The 14,255-nt window shown below is 35.0% G+C and overlaps 1 protein-coding gene across 1 annotated transcript in view; it reads right to left on the reverse strand.

The window, feature by feature from the left end:
- The window catches only part of MED13 (mediator complex subunit 13), a 109,907-nt gene that overhangs the window by 5,644 nt on the left and 90,008 nt on the right, over positions 1-14,255 (reverse strand). The window contains exons 21-28 of the mRNA XM_077745625.1: positions 12,252-12,471; positions 11,239-11,430; positions 10,818-11,041; positions 7,812-7,954; positions 7,226-7,384; positions 6,931-7,116; positions 4,848-4,996; positions 1,801-1,974 (exon numbers count right to left, since the gene is read on the reverse strand). Coding sequence (XP_077601751.1) covers positions 1,801-1,974; positions 4,848-4,996; positions 6,931-7,116; positions 7,226-7,384; positions 7,812-7,954; positions 10,818-11,041; positions 11,239-11,430; positions 12,252-12,471 — 1,447 coding nt within the window. The remainder of the gene's footprint in view (positions 1-1,800; positions 1,975-4,847; positions 4,997-6,930; positions 7,117-7,225; positions 7,385-7,811; positions 7,955-10,817; positions 11,042-11,238; positions 11,431-12,251; positions 12,472-14,255) is intronic.

Below are 14,255 nucleotides of genomic sequence, written 5' to 3' on the forward strand. Positions count from 1 at the left end.
CTTTTTAACTGCCTGTAAACTCTTGATTTATAAGTTATAAACAAGTCCCATATAACAGATCACAACAGATTAAATGAAAATAGTCAGTACCAAAAATTACCATTTAATTTCTAAGATAAAAAAATTTTGTAATCATCTAGGGAACAATCTATTATTTTTTCAAACAAAGAGAAACACATCAGGTGGTTTTATTGCCTATGGTACAGGAAATAAAATGGAATGTATGAAAACAAAAGGTGAACAAAATTATGGTAAATTATGCCTTACCTGGTAATTCAGACCAGAAGTCCTAATCTTGTTACACTGTATCTGAGGGTGAATGCCCACTTTACACTATCCTCTCTGCAAATAAATATTGAGTAGAAAAGAATCTGGATAGTCCCTTGGACTTTTTGTAAAGTGGTGTTTCCTAAAAAAATGTTCCGTGAAACACTAAGGTCATGAACTATTAACTGGTGTTACACAATTGCTTTCTTGTGTATTAAAGTAAGTTTGGGAAATAGTAGGTATACAATGCTACTTGCTGCTATTTTTCAGAGACTTTAATGTGCATACATGTATTATAACAACAAAAGGGGGCAGAAAGCATGTGCAACATTTCCCAAAGGACCAAAAAACTCTTTGTTTTATAGAAACACCAAGGACTACTATTTTGCAGAAACACACTTGGGAATATGTTCTTGTAATGAGATCTGTATAGACCACTGTACATATATTGGAAAGAGAAGAAAAGTCATATGATAAAACTTAATTACCTCGGCTGACACTCCCTAAATATATTATTTCATTAACAGTCAATTCAGATCAACAGCTGTTGTATTCTTTTATGTGCTACAGAAGTTCATTGCTTAATCTCAAATGTCACTGACTCAATAATATGTTGGCCAAGAGAATCAAGATTTACTAGCAACAGGCTTAAAAGATAGCAAGCCTATTGGTTCAAGTACCCACTAAAGCACAGTATCCAGCTTTTACCCTACAAGGAAAAATCAACTGGCAAGAAGTTAGGCTAGTATGACTTCTGGAATAAAATTGTCAACTTCTGGTGGGTATATGTAAGAATAAATGAATTAGATCTGAATTTCCTATTTTGGAATAGTGGTAAGCAGTAGCAACAAACTTTGGATGGATAGGGCTTTCAAATCTCATTTTACCATTTTATGATGTATCTTAACCTTGTTATGCCACTTGCTAATGAACTTGTTTTGATTAAGTAAGTCATTATGGATCTGAGAATCTTAGTACTTGAAACCACTTAGTAGCTCTAATGCAGCAATTTACACAAAGCTAGAAAAAAAATTTTAAGGAGGTAGTAAATGGATCTAAATATCAAATATTCTTACAAAACTATGAATCCTTTAATCCCTCAAATACTGAGGCATAATAGAAATACAGTATGATGTAACTCAAAGAATAACTACATAATCATGAAAGGATCCAGACTGTAATCCTAGTCTACTTCCAATTTATGACTACGGACAAATGAGTTTTTCTGAACTTTAATATGCTCACCTAGAAAATGAAAAGGTTATTAGATTAAAAGTAATATAAGTTTTCACCCAGCTCTAAACTTCTGTATGTGCAGCTGAAAATAGTAAGAGCAAGGGTCCCAGAAATATGATTTAAGATTAATTAAAACTTCAAACAATATCAATTTAAAAAGTAAAGCTGTTTCATAATTAGATAACTTCTTTGTGATCTTACACTGCAGTGCATTTAAGACCTTAGAAACTTCTATGTTTCTTAAGAATTAAGCCGTCGATTAGCATTATTTAGGAACTGGCATAAAAATGGAAATACCTTAAGAAAAAGGGGACACTGATATTGTGCTTGAGGACATGCTGACCAGAACCAGTCAGGTAACGGACCCGCTTTGGCAGTTGATACAAAGTAACCAAGGGCCAATGGTTGCTGAAGGATATTAGTTACTTCATCATGAGATTCTGTTGACAGTAGCCGATCAGTACCCTGACCCTTTAAGAGAGAAAAATTAAAAGTGTGTTAGTTCATTTGATATACTTGGGCACTAAATATACAGAATGGCAATCAGTCTCATTGTCTTATGATGTCAATTTAGAAAAATACTGAAGGATACTGAAAAAAAAGTCAATTGCTATGTACTTGTAAGAAGATCATAATATTAGTACTAAAAGAATGAGTTTTATTTCAAGAGTTGCATAAGGAAATTAATATGCCAACTGTTTAACAAGTTTGTATTATGCTGAGTCCATGTTCAGTTTGTGTGTATAAGCCTTTCCAGCCAGCTGAAAAAATATAAAATAGTCAATGAAATTCCTAACTTACTTCCTAACTAACACTCCCTCATCTAATTCCTGACCACCACATCTCAATCTAAAAGCTAATTTAAATTAAGCTTTGTTCATCTAACATTATCTATAAACTGTAGTTATATGTATTTTGTAAAGCATTATAGCAACGTCAAGGGACAACTAAGTGATGCTCATATCCTTTAGATTAGTTCATGTATTTCTCAGTATTTACATTAAGGAAATTGTTTAAAAAAATATAATGCAGGGAAGTATTCATTGCCAACATTATCCATGACAGACAAAAAAAAGGAGGGACACCTGGGTGGCTCAATCAGTTAAGTATCCAGATCTTGATTTCAGCCCCAGGTCATGATCTCATTGTTCACAGGATTGAGCCCCATGTTGGGTTCTGGCCTAACGGTGCAGAGCCTGCTTGGGATTCTTGGGATTCTCTCTCCCCTTCTCTCTGCCCCTCCCCTGCTCGCTCTCCTGCACGTACTTGCTCTCTCTCAAAATAAACTTTAAAAAGTTTCATCACAAAAAAGAAAAAAAACTTAAATTGTCCAACATTTGGGAATGACATAACAAATTATGGGAAAACAATGTTTTTTAATGCAGAACCTTCACAGTTCTTTTTTTTATGTTTTTATTTATTTTTGAGAGAGAGACAGAGTGTGAGCAGAGGAGGGGCAGAGAGAGAGAGAGAGAGAGACAGAGAGACAGAGAGACAGAGAGAGTGAGAGAGGGAAACACAGAATTTGAAGCAGGCTCCAGGCTCTGAGTTGTCAACACAGAGCCCAACACACGGCCCGAATCTACAAACCATGAAATCATGACCTGAGCCGGAGTCAGATGCTTAACTGACTGAGCCACCCAGGCACCCCAGGAAAACAATGTTAAAAAGCTGATTATACTTATTTATACATATTGGAAGCTGTAATATAAATACATGTGAAAGGAAGGGAATTTGATAAAAGTAAATATGGTTTTACTAAAATGATGAGATTTACTGGTGCTCTTCTGTGTGTGTGTGTAGTGTGTATATATATTTTTAATACTCTCACTTTTTTCCGAGATTTTATTTTTAATTAATCTCTGCACCCAATGTGGGGCTCAAACTTACAACCCCAAGATCAAAAGTTGCATGCTCTACCAACTGAAGCAGTTAGGTGCCCCAATAATCTTACTTCTTTCCAACTAAAAAAAAGGAAAGGATGCATGGTAAGACGGAGCAAAGATCCTTCCTTATTTTAAAAAGTCAAGCTCTAGGGACACCTGGGTGGCTCAGTCACTTAAGCGTCTGACTTTGGCTCAGATCATGATCTCACGGTTCACAGGTTTGAGCCCCACGTTTGGCTCTGTGCTAAAAGCTCAGAGCCTGAAGCCTGCTTCAGATTCTGTCTCTGTCTGTCTGTCTGTCTGTCTCTCCCTCTCCCCAGCTCATGTTCTGTCTCTGTCTCTCAATAATGAATATTAAAATTTTTTTTAAAAAAGTCAAGCTCTAAAGAATAAACAATAGGCAAATTCTAAACATATGCATACTATTATAATCAAATAACTATTATATATAATTTCACTCAGATAAAGATGTTACTCAAATGAAGCCCAATTAGTTTTCTGTTCAAACAGAAGTTTTAGCTGCTTCTAAACACTAAAAATTAGGATGGAGGAAAGAAGAAAGGTGATCAGTGTTTTTTCTATTCTTATGAGAAAATTAATATTTCTATTATGTTCCTCCTCACAGCCCTGATACGAATGGCAGCTTAGAGCATATAGTATAATCCTCAAATAATCTGGTCTAGCTATACCTGATTAGAAGCTATGGTGAAGTGGAAGAAGGACTAAAGCCAAGAAAACATGAAGTCATGGGCAGCAGAGCCTTAGAGATTCTCTTTATTATCATCAATAGTCAAACTATGGGAAGAGCCCAAATATCCATCGACTGATGAATGAATAAAGAAGATGTGGTATATATATATACATATATATATATATGTATATATATATATATATACAATGAAATATTACTTGACAATCAAAAAGAATGAAATATTGCCATTTGCAACAACATGGATGNCTGTTTCTCTCTCTCTCTCGGCCCCTCCCCTGCCCACATTCTGTCTCAAAAATAAACATTAAACAAAAAGAACAAACAAAACAGATGAACATATGGGAGGGGAGAAAAAAAGAGAAAAGGGAAACAAACCATAACAGACTCTTAACAACAGAGAACAAACTGAGGGCTGATGGGAGGGAGGTGAGTGGCATATGAACTAGATGGTTAATGGGTACACTTGTTATGATGAGCACTATGTGTTGTATGTAAGTGATGAACCACTGAATTCTACTTCTGAAACCAATATTGCACTGTATGTTAACTAGAATTTAAATAAATAAAAATTTGAAGAAAAAAATATGCAATTCAAGTATTAACATCTGTAAGACAAAAGTGCATGCAAGTACTATAATTCTCACTTCTTGCTAATTCCCAAGGAAAAAATAGTGCTCTATTTCATGTATTAATCCATTACTAAATTAATGAATGACATTTAGATTAAGCTTTTATAACAGGGTTACCTTGCCAGCATCACCTCCATGGGGGTAATGAGATCCTGGAGAATGTACAGGAGACCCCGTTGGAGATGCAGGAAGAATATTGATGATATCAGGGTCAAGATCATCTCCTGTGTCTAACAAATCAAAGATACCCATTCCATCCGCTCCATCTATACAGAAGAAAGAAAAACAAATAAATATTCCAGTTTTCACATCCCGTGGTCACTTACAGAAGAGGATTAAAATAATGAATTTTAATCAAAATGGGTTTATTTTAATTAACACCTACTGAATGCCTACCATGTGACAGGTATTATTCCAGGAGCCATATAAACAACTATACATTATAAACAAGCATGTGGTGGTCTGAATAATGCCCTCCCCAAAGACGTCCACATCCTAATCCCAGGAATGTGTGAGTATGTTACCATAAAGAACTTTGCAGATGTGATCAAGCTAAGGATCTTGAGATGGGGAGATTATTCTGGATTATCCAGGTGGGTCCAATGTAATCACATGGGTCCTAATAAGAGGGAGGCAGTAGGGTTAGAGTCAATGAAGGAGGTAAGATGATGCTACACTGCTGCTGCTCAAGACTGAAGACGGGGCCATGAGCAAGAAGTGCAGGTGGTTTCTAGATGTCGGCAAAGGCAAAGAAACAGATTCTCTCTTAGAGCCTCCAATCAGAATCAATCCTGCACACACTCTGACTTTAGCCCAGTTAAGACTAATTTCAGACTTCTGACCTCCAGAACTGTAAGAAAATAAATGTGTATTGTTTAAAGCTACTAAGCACGTGTTAATTTGTTACAACAGCAAGAGCAAACTAATAAAAAACAGCATGCTTGAAAATGTATTTAAAATGAGACTATGTACAATTAATACTCTAATTCTTTATTAACTAAAATATTCAAGTTATTGTATAACACATTAAAAGAAGAGAATAATAAATACTCCCTACTTGTAACTTTAGAGATGTGCCTTTTCTAAGGTAACTCAGAGCAACAATGGAATATCATTTATTTTCTCTTCTACTAAAATGTAATCTATTAAGTTCATCTACAAAAGTTATATCCCTACTATGGCAGTTTGTATAAATTACTGTATTATTTTGGCAAATCAACTTATAAAGGAATATAAAATGAGCCACAAAGTCTATGGTCTACGTACAGGTAAATAGCACAGGCAAAACATTTTATAATAAATACTGCCTTTTAAAATAAGTAAATATTTGTGAGATAATTCATAGCACTAGTTCCAGTATCAATAAGGTAGAAGAAGGGTTGTATTAGTTTCATACTGCCACTGTAACCAATTACCACAAACTTATTTTTTTAATGTATTATTTATTTTTGAGAGACCGCAAGAAGGGGAGGCACAAAGAGGGGAACAGAGGATTTGTAGTGGGCTCGCACTCGCAGCTGCAAACCCAATGCGAGGCTTGAACTCATGAAGCTCAAGATCATGACCTGAGCCGAAGTCGGATGCCTAACTGACCCATCCAAGTGCCCCACCACAAACTTAATGACTTAAAATAAAAACACATCTTAAATCTCTATAGTTCTGGGGGCCAGAAATTTAAAATCAGTTTTACTGGGCTGAAATCAAAGTACTGGTTATTAAGCCAAAATCAAGGTACCAGGAGGGCTATGCTCTTTCTGAAGGCTCTAGGGGAAATGGTTTTCTGGTCTTTTCCAGCATCTAGAACTATACTCCGTGCATTCCTTGGGTTGTGGCCCCTTACTTCATCTTCAAGGTCAGCAGCATAGCATCATTTTTCTCTGACTTTGCTTCACTCTGTTTCCATCCCATAGCCTTGTTCTCTATTGTGTATAAGCAAACTTCCTTCTGCCTCCTTCTTGTAAAGATACAGGTGATTGCATTTAGGGCCCACCTGCATAACCCAAGATAACTTCTCCATCTCAAGATCTTTAATCTAATCAACACGTGCAAAGTCTTTTGTGGTCATATAAAGTAACACTCACAGGTTTCATAAACATTTAATTAAAGGACACAGGTCTGGGGAGGAACTCTTCAGCTGAATCAGCCACAATCATCAAGACTTACTTTATATTTGCAGCCCTTTAAAGAATAATTCACCTACCATTGTTGGGATTAAAAGCTAAATCCAAATTTTCAGTGGTATAAGTAGCTGAAGCTACTTGCACAGAAGCAGAAGTAGGGAACACAAGTATATGAGTACATGACGTGTCCTGTGGGGTATTTAGCTGAGATGTCTGCATGTTTAGAGTAGTGCTTCTTCCAAATACAGAACCAGTTGACACAGAATCTGAAAGAGAATTTTTTTTCTTTCAGTAACAGAAGAATCAATCTTACATGATACTTAGAAACACAAGTGCATGAAGAATTAAACTGAACATAAACTAAGGATAGCTAACCTGGCATAATAACAAAAGAGCCTTGGGGTTCCATTGCTACCAAGCAAGCACTGAGAATGCTGGGAGAGTCTGCAGCAGATATACCACACATTCTACACATGTCCTTGAGCCTTTTACTTAGAGACTGCAAGTTTCGACGACTCAGCAAACTGCTCCAATCTGTGGGTATCAATAGTAAAAAAAATAATATCCAAGGTAACAGCATTGTTATCACTCTGCAGAATCAAAGTTAAAACATAATGGGTTTTAAATTAGTGCATCCCTCAAATAGGAATTTGCTGATGTTACTCAACATCATACATTTTAATGTATGTCAACATCAATTCATCTGAACAGATGAGCTGCAATAATAGGCAAAAAGTGGAAAAAACAGAAGACAACAGAAAAAGATAATAGGAATAACACTACCATTAAAGCCAAAATAAAGTAAAATGTCCTTTAAAATTGGAATTAGGCCAATTGTGAACTAGACATATGTGATTCCTCTTTGAAAACACAACAACTAGTTTTTATAACCTCTGCATTTTATTCAGTACATTACCTAGGTGTAGTCTGAACAGTTTATGAATCAAAAGCATAATTTTACCTTTCAATTCTCCATGACCAATCCTTCCTAAGCGGCCAATTACAACTCTCCACGGTAATGAACTCATTTGTACAAGTCCTAAGCACCACTCCCAAAGTTTCTGTAGACCAAACCTTCTGGCAGATCCTTTTTTCCGACGAGCCCTATTATACAGAATACAGGAGACAATTAAGTATTTCTAAAATTCATATGACAACATTCTAAAAGAGCTCAAATCTGTGCAAAACTGGTCTGTTAATTTTAATACTTAACACTTTTTACAGAAGTCCTAAGCAAAAATATACATAAAAACATAGGTTTGGCAAAAATATTTAACTTAAAATGAAAAACTGTCCATGAACCATCAAAATTCATTGGAAGCACGGCTCTACACCAGAGACTGACAAACTTTTTCCTTTAAAGGGCCAGTGTGTTAAGCTTTGCAGCCTAGGCCATCAAGATTCTGTTGCAACAATAACTCTGCTGCTGCAGCATGAAAGCAGCCCCAGATAATACTGAAGCAAATAGGTGTGACCAGATTTGGCCCAAAGGCTGTGGTTTGCTAGCCCTTGCTCCATACTTAAGTTGAAGAATATCAAACAAAATACTATACTCCTCAGAACAAACAATGCTGTTGGGTTTTCTCCATATGTGTCCTTTATTAGGCAAGTACATAATGTAAGTACTCTCTGGCTGAGCAATGGTAGCTATGATTGACTGAGTACTTAATACATAGCAAGCATTATGCTAGTCAATTTACATGTAACACCTCATTTCAGCCCAACAACTCTATGAGGCAGATATAATTATTTTCCCAACTTTACGGAGAAGCTGAAGCTCAGGGGGCTAAAGTAATGTTTTCAAGATCACAGAGCCAGTAAGTGGCAGAGTTGGGATCTGAATCCAGGTTTCTAAAATTCGAGAGTTGGACCTTTTAATCAACTCACTTCTACTTTCAGTGAAATGGCAATACTATCTTTGTACTGGAAAAGTGGTATTAAACTTTCTCTATTATTTCTCATCCTTCACAGATAAGCATACTATTTCCAAAGCTCACTAACTTAGCATTTTAAAAAACCAAATTTGCGGGGTGCCTGGGTGGCTTAGTTGGTTAAGTGTTTGATTCTTGATTTCAACTCAGATCATGATCTCACAGTTCATGGGTATGAGCCCTGCACTGGGCTCTGTGCTGACAGCATGGAGCCTGCTTGAGAATCTCTCTCCTTCTCTCTGTCCCTCCCCGATTTGTACACGCTCACTTGTGCACGCTCTCTCTCTCAAAAATAAACAAATTAAAAAAAATAAATTTAATAAAATAAAAAATAAAAATTGTGTCAAGGATATAAGGTATGAAGTATTTCTCTAAGGTTTATTAGAAATAGTCAATAAAACTTTATAATAACATAAAACTAATGTTTCTACATTCTGCTTCTTCAGCATCACTATAACCTAATACTAGTTAAATATTTCTGCATATAATCAATTTCTGAACTTAAAACTGAACATTTATATAATAAAAAAATTAATGAAGGACAGAACCAAATCTCAAAATTGAAAATTATTTCATGGACTAGCTTTGAGGTTCTCTTAGACCATGTTCACTAGCCTTGAACCATGTTACTAGAAATGTCTATTAAGTTATAACTTAATATGAGGCTTACCTGTTGTGATCTATTAGTTACAACCTTCAGAAATAACTAACCATAAGGGGCAGCACTATCAAAAATAGCCAAAGTATGGAAAGAGCCAAATGTCCATCGACAGATGAATGGATAAAGATGGGTATATACATACACAATGGAGTATTACTTAGCAATCAAATAGAATGAAATTTTGCCATTTGCAACTACGTGGATGAACTAGAAGGTAGTCAGAGAAAGAAAAATACCATATGACTTCACTCATATGAGGACTTGAAGATACAGAACAGATGAACATAAGGGAAGGAAACCAAGAATAATATAAAAACAGGGAGGGGAACAAAACATAAAAGACTCTTAAATACGGAGAACAAAACAGAGAGTTACTGGAGGGGATATGGGAGGGAGGATGGGCTAAATGGCGAAATGGGTAAGGGGCATTAAGGAATCCACTCCTGAAATCACTGTTGCACTATATCTAACTCGATGTAAATTTTAAAAATTTTAATTAAAAAAAAAAAGAAAAAATTTTGTCAAGAAGAAAAAGAACTAGCCATGATACCTAATTACTACCAAGAAGAATTCTAAAAATAAGGCCACCATTTTCAGAATATACTCTAACATTTAATTTAAAAGGCAAAATTTTAAGGCAACAATTTTATTTTTTTTTTAATTTTTTTTTATTTAAATTTTTTTTTTAATGTTTTATTTCTAGGAGAGAGAGAGAGANTTCAGACAACAATTTTAAATGAAGTTACCTCAGTTAATTAGGAATTATATTTTAGATGGTACATGAGAAAAATAAATGTCCTAGGATGCTTTACTAGATTTTTTTTTTTTTTAATTGCAGAGGCTCTCTCATTCCATGCTTCAAAAATTTCTAGGCTAAAATCATTGCCTCAAACTTTATTGCATAGAATTTAAGTACCTTACTCTCTTCTATGTAACAAAAATCGATTAAAATTATTATTTTTACCTTTTTTTAAATGTTTTATTTTAGAGACAGAGAGACAGAGGTTGAGCAGGGAGGGCAGAAAGAGAGGGAGAAACAGAATCCTTAGTAGGAACCAGGCTCTCAACTGTCAGCACAAAGTCCAATGTGGGGCTTGAGCTCAAATCCATGAACCGTGAGATCATGACCTGAGCCGAAGTCAGACACTTAACTGACTGAGCCACCCAGGCACCTTTCGAAATTATTTCTAATGCTCTTAATTGTGAAAAAAATTCACTACCAAAAAGAAAAAAAGTGAAAACCACCCACAATCCCAAAACTTAATGTACATAACCTTCCAAACAGTTTTCTATTCATTGATAATGAAAAACAGTATGTGTGTGAGAGTATTTTTAAATGGATGATATAATGATACACTTAAGGAAACAGAAGTACCTATTTGGGACATCAATGTTAATGATACATGTTTCTAAAAGTTCTCCATATAGATCTGTGCAAGATGCAAGAATCCATCTTTGATCATGTGATAAACAGTAGCCCACAAAAAGAACATTGTATTTCTGTCCAGCTTCTCCAAATGTTTCTCCTAGCTCTGTCTGTTTGTCCTTCACTGGAGCCAGAATAAAAGGTGGTGTATAAAGTCGAATGCACTCTGGTCTCTGTAAAATAAAAAATTATGGTACTATTTGGTACTATACATTCAGAAAAATCTTTTATTGAAAATGTAATATATTATCTCTACTCAGTTAAAAGATAATTGTAAAATGAGAAATAAACAGAGGACTGTACTTAGTTTTGTATAAAATCATAAAATGTATAGTCATTCAATAACTTTGGTCATAGAAAACATACTTACATCAGGACTTTTAAGAGCAGTTTCCATGGCTAAACCTGGCCCAAAGCCAGTCAATGTTTTCACATTGGTTGATGTTGGAAGTGGTCTGCGACACTGGGTAAAGGCCGAAAAAGCCAGGGATTTTAAATGCTGGGTATAGATTTGTCTATCTTCGTGTTTCACAGGTTGCAACAGGTACTGACAAGGAACAATCTAAGAATTATAAGCAAATATTACAAAGGTTAAACTTCCAAAAATGAAAAGAACTGTAGGTCTAAATCTCTAAAAACTTCTACTAGAAAATTTAAAACCTAAATAAAACTATGATCTAAAGAATTATATTTTCTTATATAGATTTTTAATAATCAATTTTACTAATAGGTTAAAGTAGAAACTTTAAAATTTCTACATAGCGGTTATATTAATACTGACAATGATTAGTTCTATTATAGTCTATAAAGAAATAATTCAAAATATCTGCAAAAAGTTAATATCATTATTTTCTACTTTTACTTGAAATCTGTCTTATTTAGAACTCTAGTTTATATAGGCCCATGTTCTAGGGGCACTTGGGTGGCTCAGTCAGTTAAGCATCTGACATCAGCTCAGGTCATGACCTCACAGTTCATGAGTTGGAGCCCCGTGCTGACAGCTCAGAGCCTGTAGCCTGCTTCGGATTCTGTACCTCCCTCTCTCTCTCTCAAAAATAAACAAACATTAAAAAAAAATTATATAGGCACTTGCTCAAGTCTTCTGTTTAAGCATATGAATTTAAAAATTAGTTTATAAAAGTAACACAAGAGAAATATTTAATGTACTTAAATGCAATCTTTTTATTCTCTATTATTAGTGTGAAAGGACTATAAAGTTTATCTTTATAAACTCCCTAAGATTTCTATTACAATATCACGTAAAGTAAAATATAATAGAAGCTGGTTTTTAAAAAAATTTGTAAACAGAATAATCTTTTTGAAACTTCTGTCTACATCAAATTGTTTTATATAAATTCAACTTGCAACATTTACCATTCTTACCTGTACAGAAACAGTACTCTTAATATGAGGAGGAAGAGTCTGGACCATTTCCAGAAAGCATCGTAGTAGCCCCAAAGTCCATACATTAGAAGAATTAGTGCTCTCATCTTTATTTTCATAGGTAAAAGGATCAATTATATAAACAACAATTGCAGGTGGATAAGTGATTGCATGTGAATCACCATCTGTTGGGATGCCCACTTTATCCCGATCCATCGTGCTAAAATTTAAGGTAGAAATATAGTTAGGGAAAAAAGTTGTACTGTACCTTTTTTGAGGTAGTATCAAAAGCAGGTTCTTTTTCCCCCCGAGGAGAAAAGAGTAGTTTATTAGGAAACATAACACAGGATTACAGAGAATACATGTTGCGCAACACTCCCATTCTCTTCTGTATGTTCTAGAAAAGGCTCACCACCCCACAGCTGCCACCTGAGTATGCACTGGAAAAGTCACCTAAGATTTTAAGCCATCAATGTGAGCCACCTCCATAACCACCTCCTTCTTTGAATCTCCTAGTAGACAACATGTATATACCTAAAGTTTTTACATTCTGGAACTGCCCCATCATCTAGAACTCCACTTCCCCTAAAGAAAACATTTTCACTAAACTTTTAAAAATTCATTTGTATTTGTTACACCCTTTAAAGCAGAATGTGATTTGAGCACTATATCTCCACTCACAAAACTTGGTGAGTTACTTCCTGAACAGCTTTACAACACACTTAAGTAGGCCTATAATGTGACTACTCTAAACAATGTCCTTCTTTGGAAAATTAGCCCTATGGATAGTTACTCCGATCAAGTTGGTTCAGTTTAACATACTAGTTTCTAGAGATACCTGGCACATATAGTTGGTAACTATAAGGAATAGAAGATTTAAAAAGTAAATTCAGAAGGTGAAAGTGTTTTAACCAATATATTTTCTTTTAAATATTAAGGTATACCTCAGAACACTTCAGTGACAAAAAAAATTTGGTTTTACTAAGGAATCCTCATGATGCCTAAATACTTCATCCTCTCCCTTTTTTCTGGTGGTGGGGGGGGGTGTCAGAGAGCCTCTCTAAAACTTAAGGGACATCGCTTTCTTTCCACTGTGCACATAATTTCATGGTATACAAAGACCATTGCACTAAGAGGTCTTGCATTAAAAATGGGGAAAATATTCCTAAAAACCACAGACTATCAGAAATGTCAGAGAGCTTAGTGCTTTAGTGAGAAATCCAAGAGAAAGATAAATGGGTTGCTAAAGATCACCCTAAAGCACAGCTAGACTAAAAAGAAATCAGGTTTTCAGACTTAGTCAATGTTCTACTACATTTTAGACTATACTAATTCATTTCACACTTCATAATTTTAATGGTGAACAAGCTTTGTTCTTTGATGGTGATGATTTTTAAAACCCCAAATCTTTCTAGATATTCAAGATGAATGGATCAATCTTGGTAATTAAAAGTTCCTTTTACTTACATAAATGAGTCTTTTAACATTGAGCCAAATGCATCTAGGCAGCTGAAAGATATTACCAAATTAAGGCTAACCTAATCTATAAATCAAAAGGGAAGCTCACTCAATACCTCCTTCATAAAAGGAATAGAGAGCTGCCTTCATCATTTTTGCACTATAAATAACTCATATGTTTGGAAAGCACTGTATAAGTACTTAATGAACATTATATCCTACTGCTCCCTTTCTAGAGTAAGGAAACATGCTCAGAAAGATTAGACAACTTTCCTAAAGTCAGACAGCCAGAAAATGGCAGAGCTAAGATTCAAATCTTGATTATGACTCTTAGTAAGTTCTGAACAGACTAGTTCAGTAGGGACTACCAAGTCATTGGGAGTGATTTACAAAGGCAAATCTACTTGACCATTATGTCATAGAAGAGATTCAAACATCACAGGATGGTTGAACTAAATGGTTCTCAAGGTCTTAATTTCCACCCTGAGATTTTAGGATGCCATGATAAAGACTTTATGAAGAGTCTGCATTATAATTTTTTAAATG

This window comes from Crocuta crocuta, unplaced genomic scaffold, assembly GCF_008692635.1.
Source record: "Crocuta crocuta isolate KB4526 unplaced genomic scaffold, BGI_CrCroc_1.0 scaffold333, whole genome shotgun sequence".
In the NCBI taxonomy this organism is placed as follows: domain Eukaryota; kingdom Metazoa; phylum Chordata; class Mammalia; order Carnivora; family Hyaenidae; genus Crocuta; species Crocuta crocuta.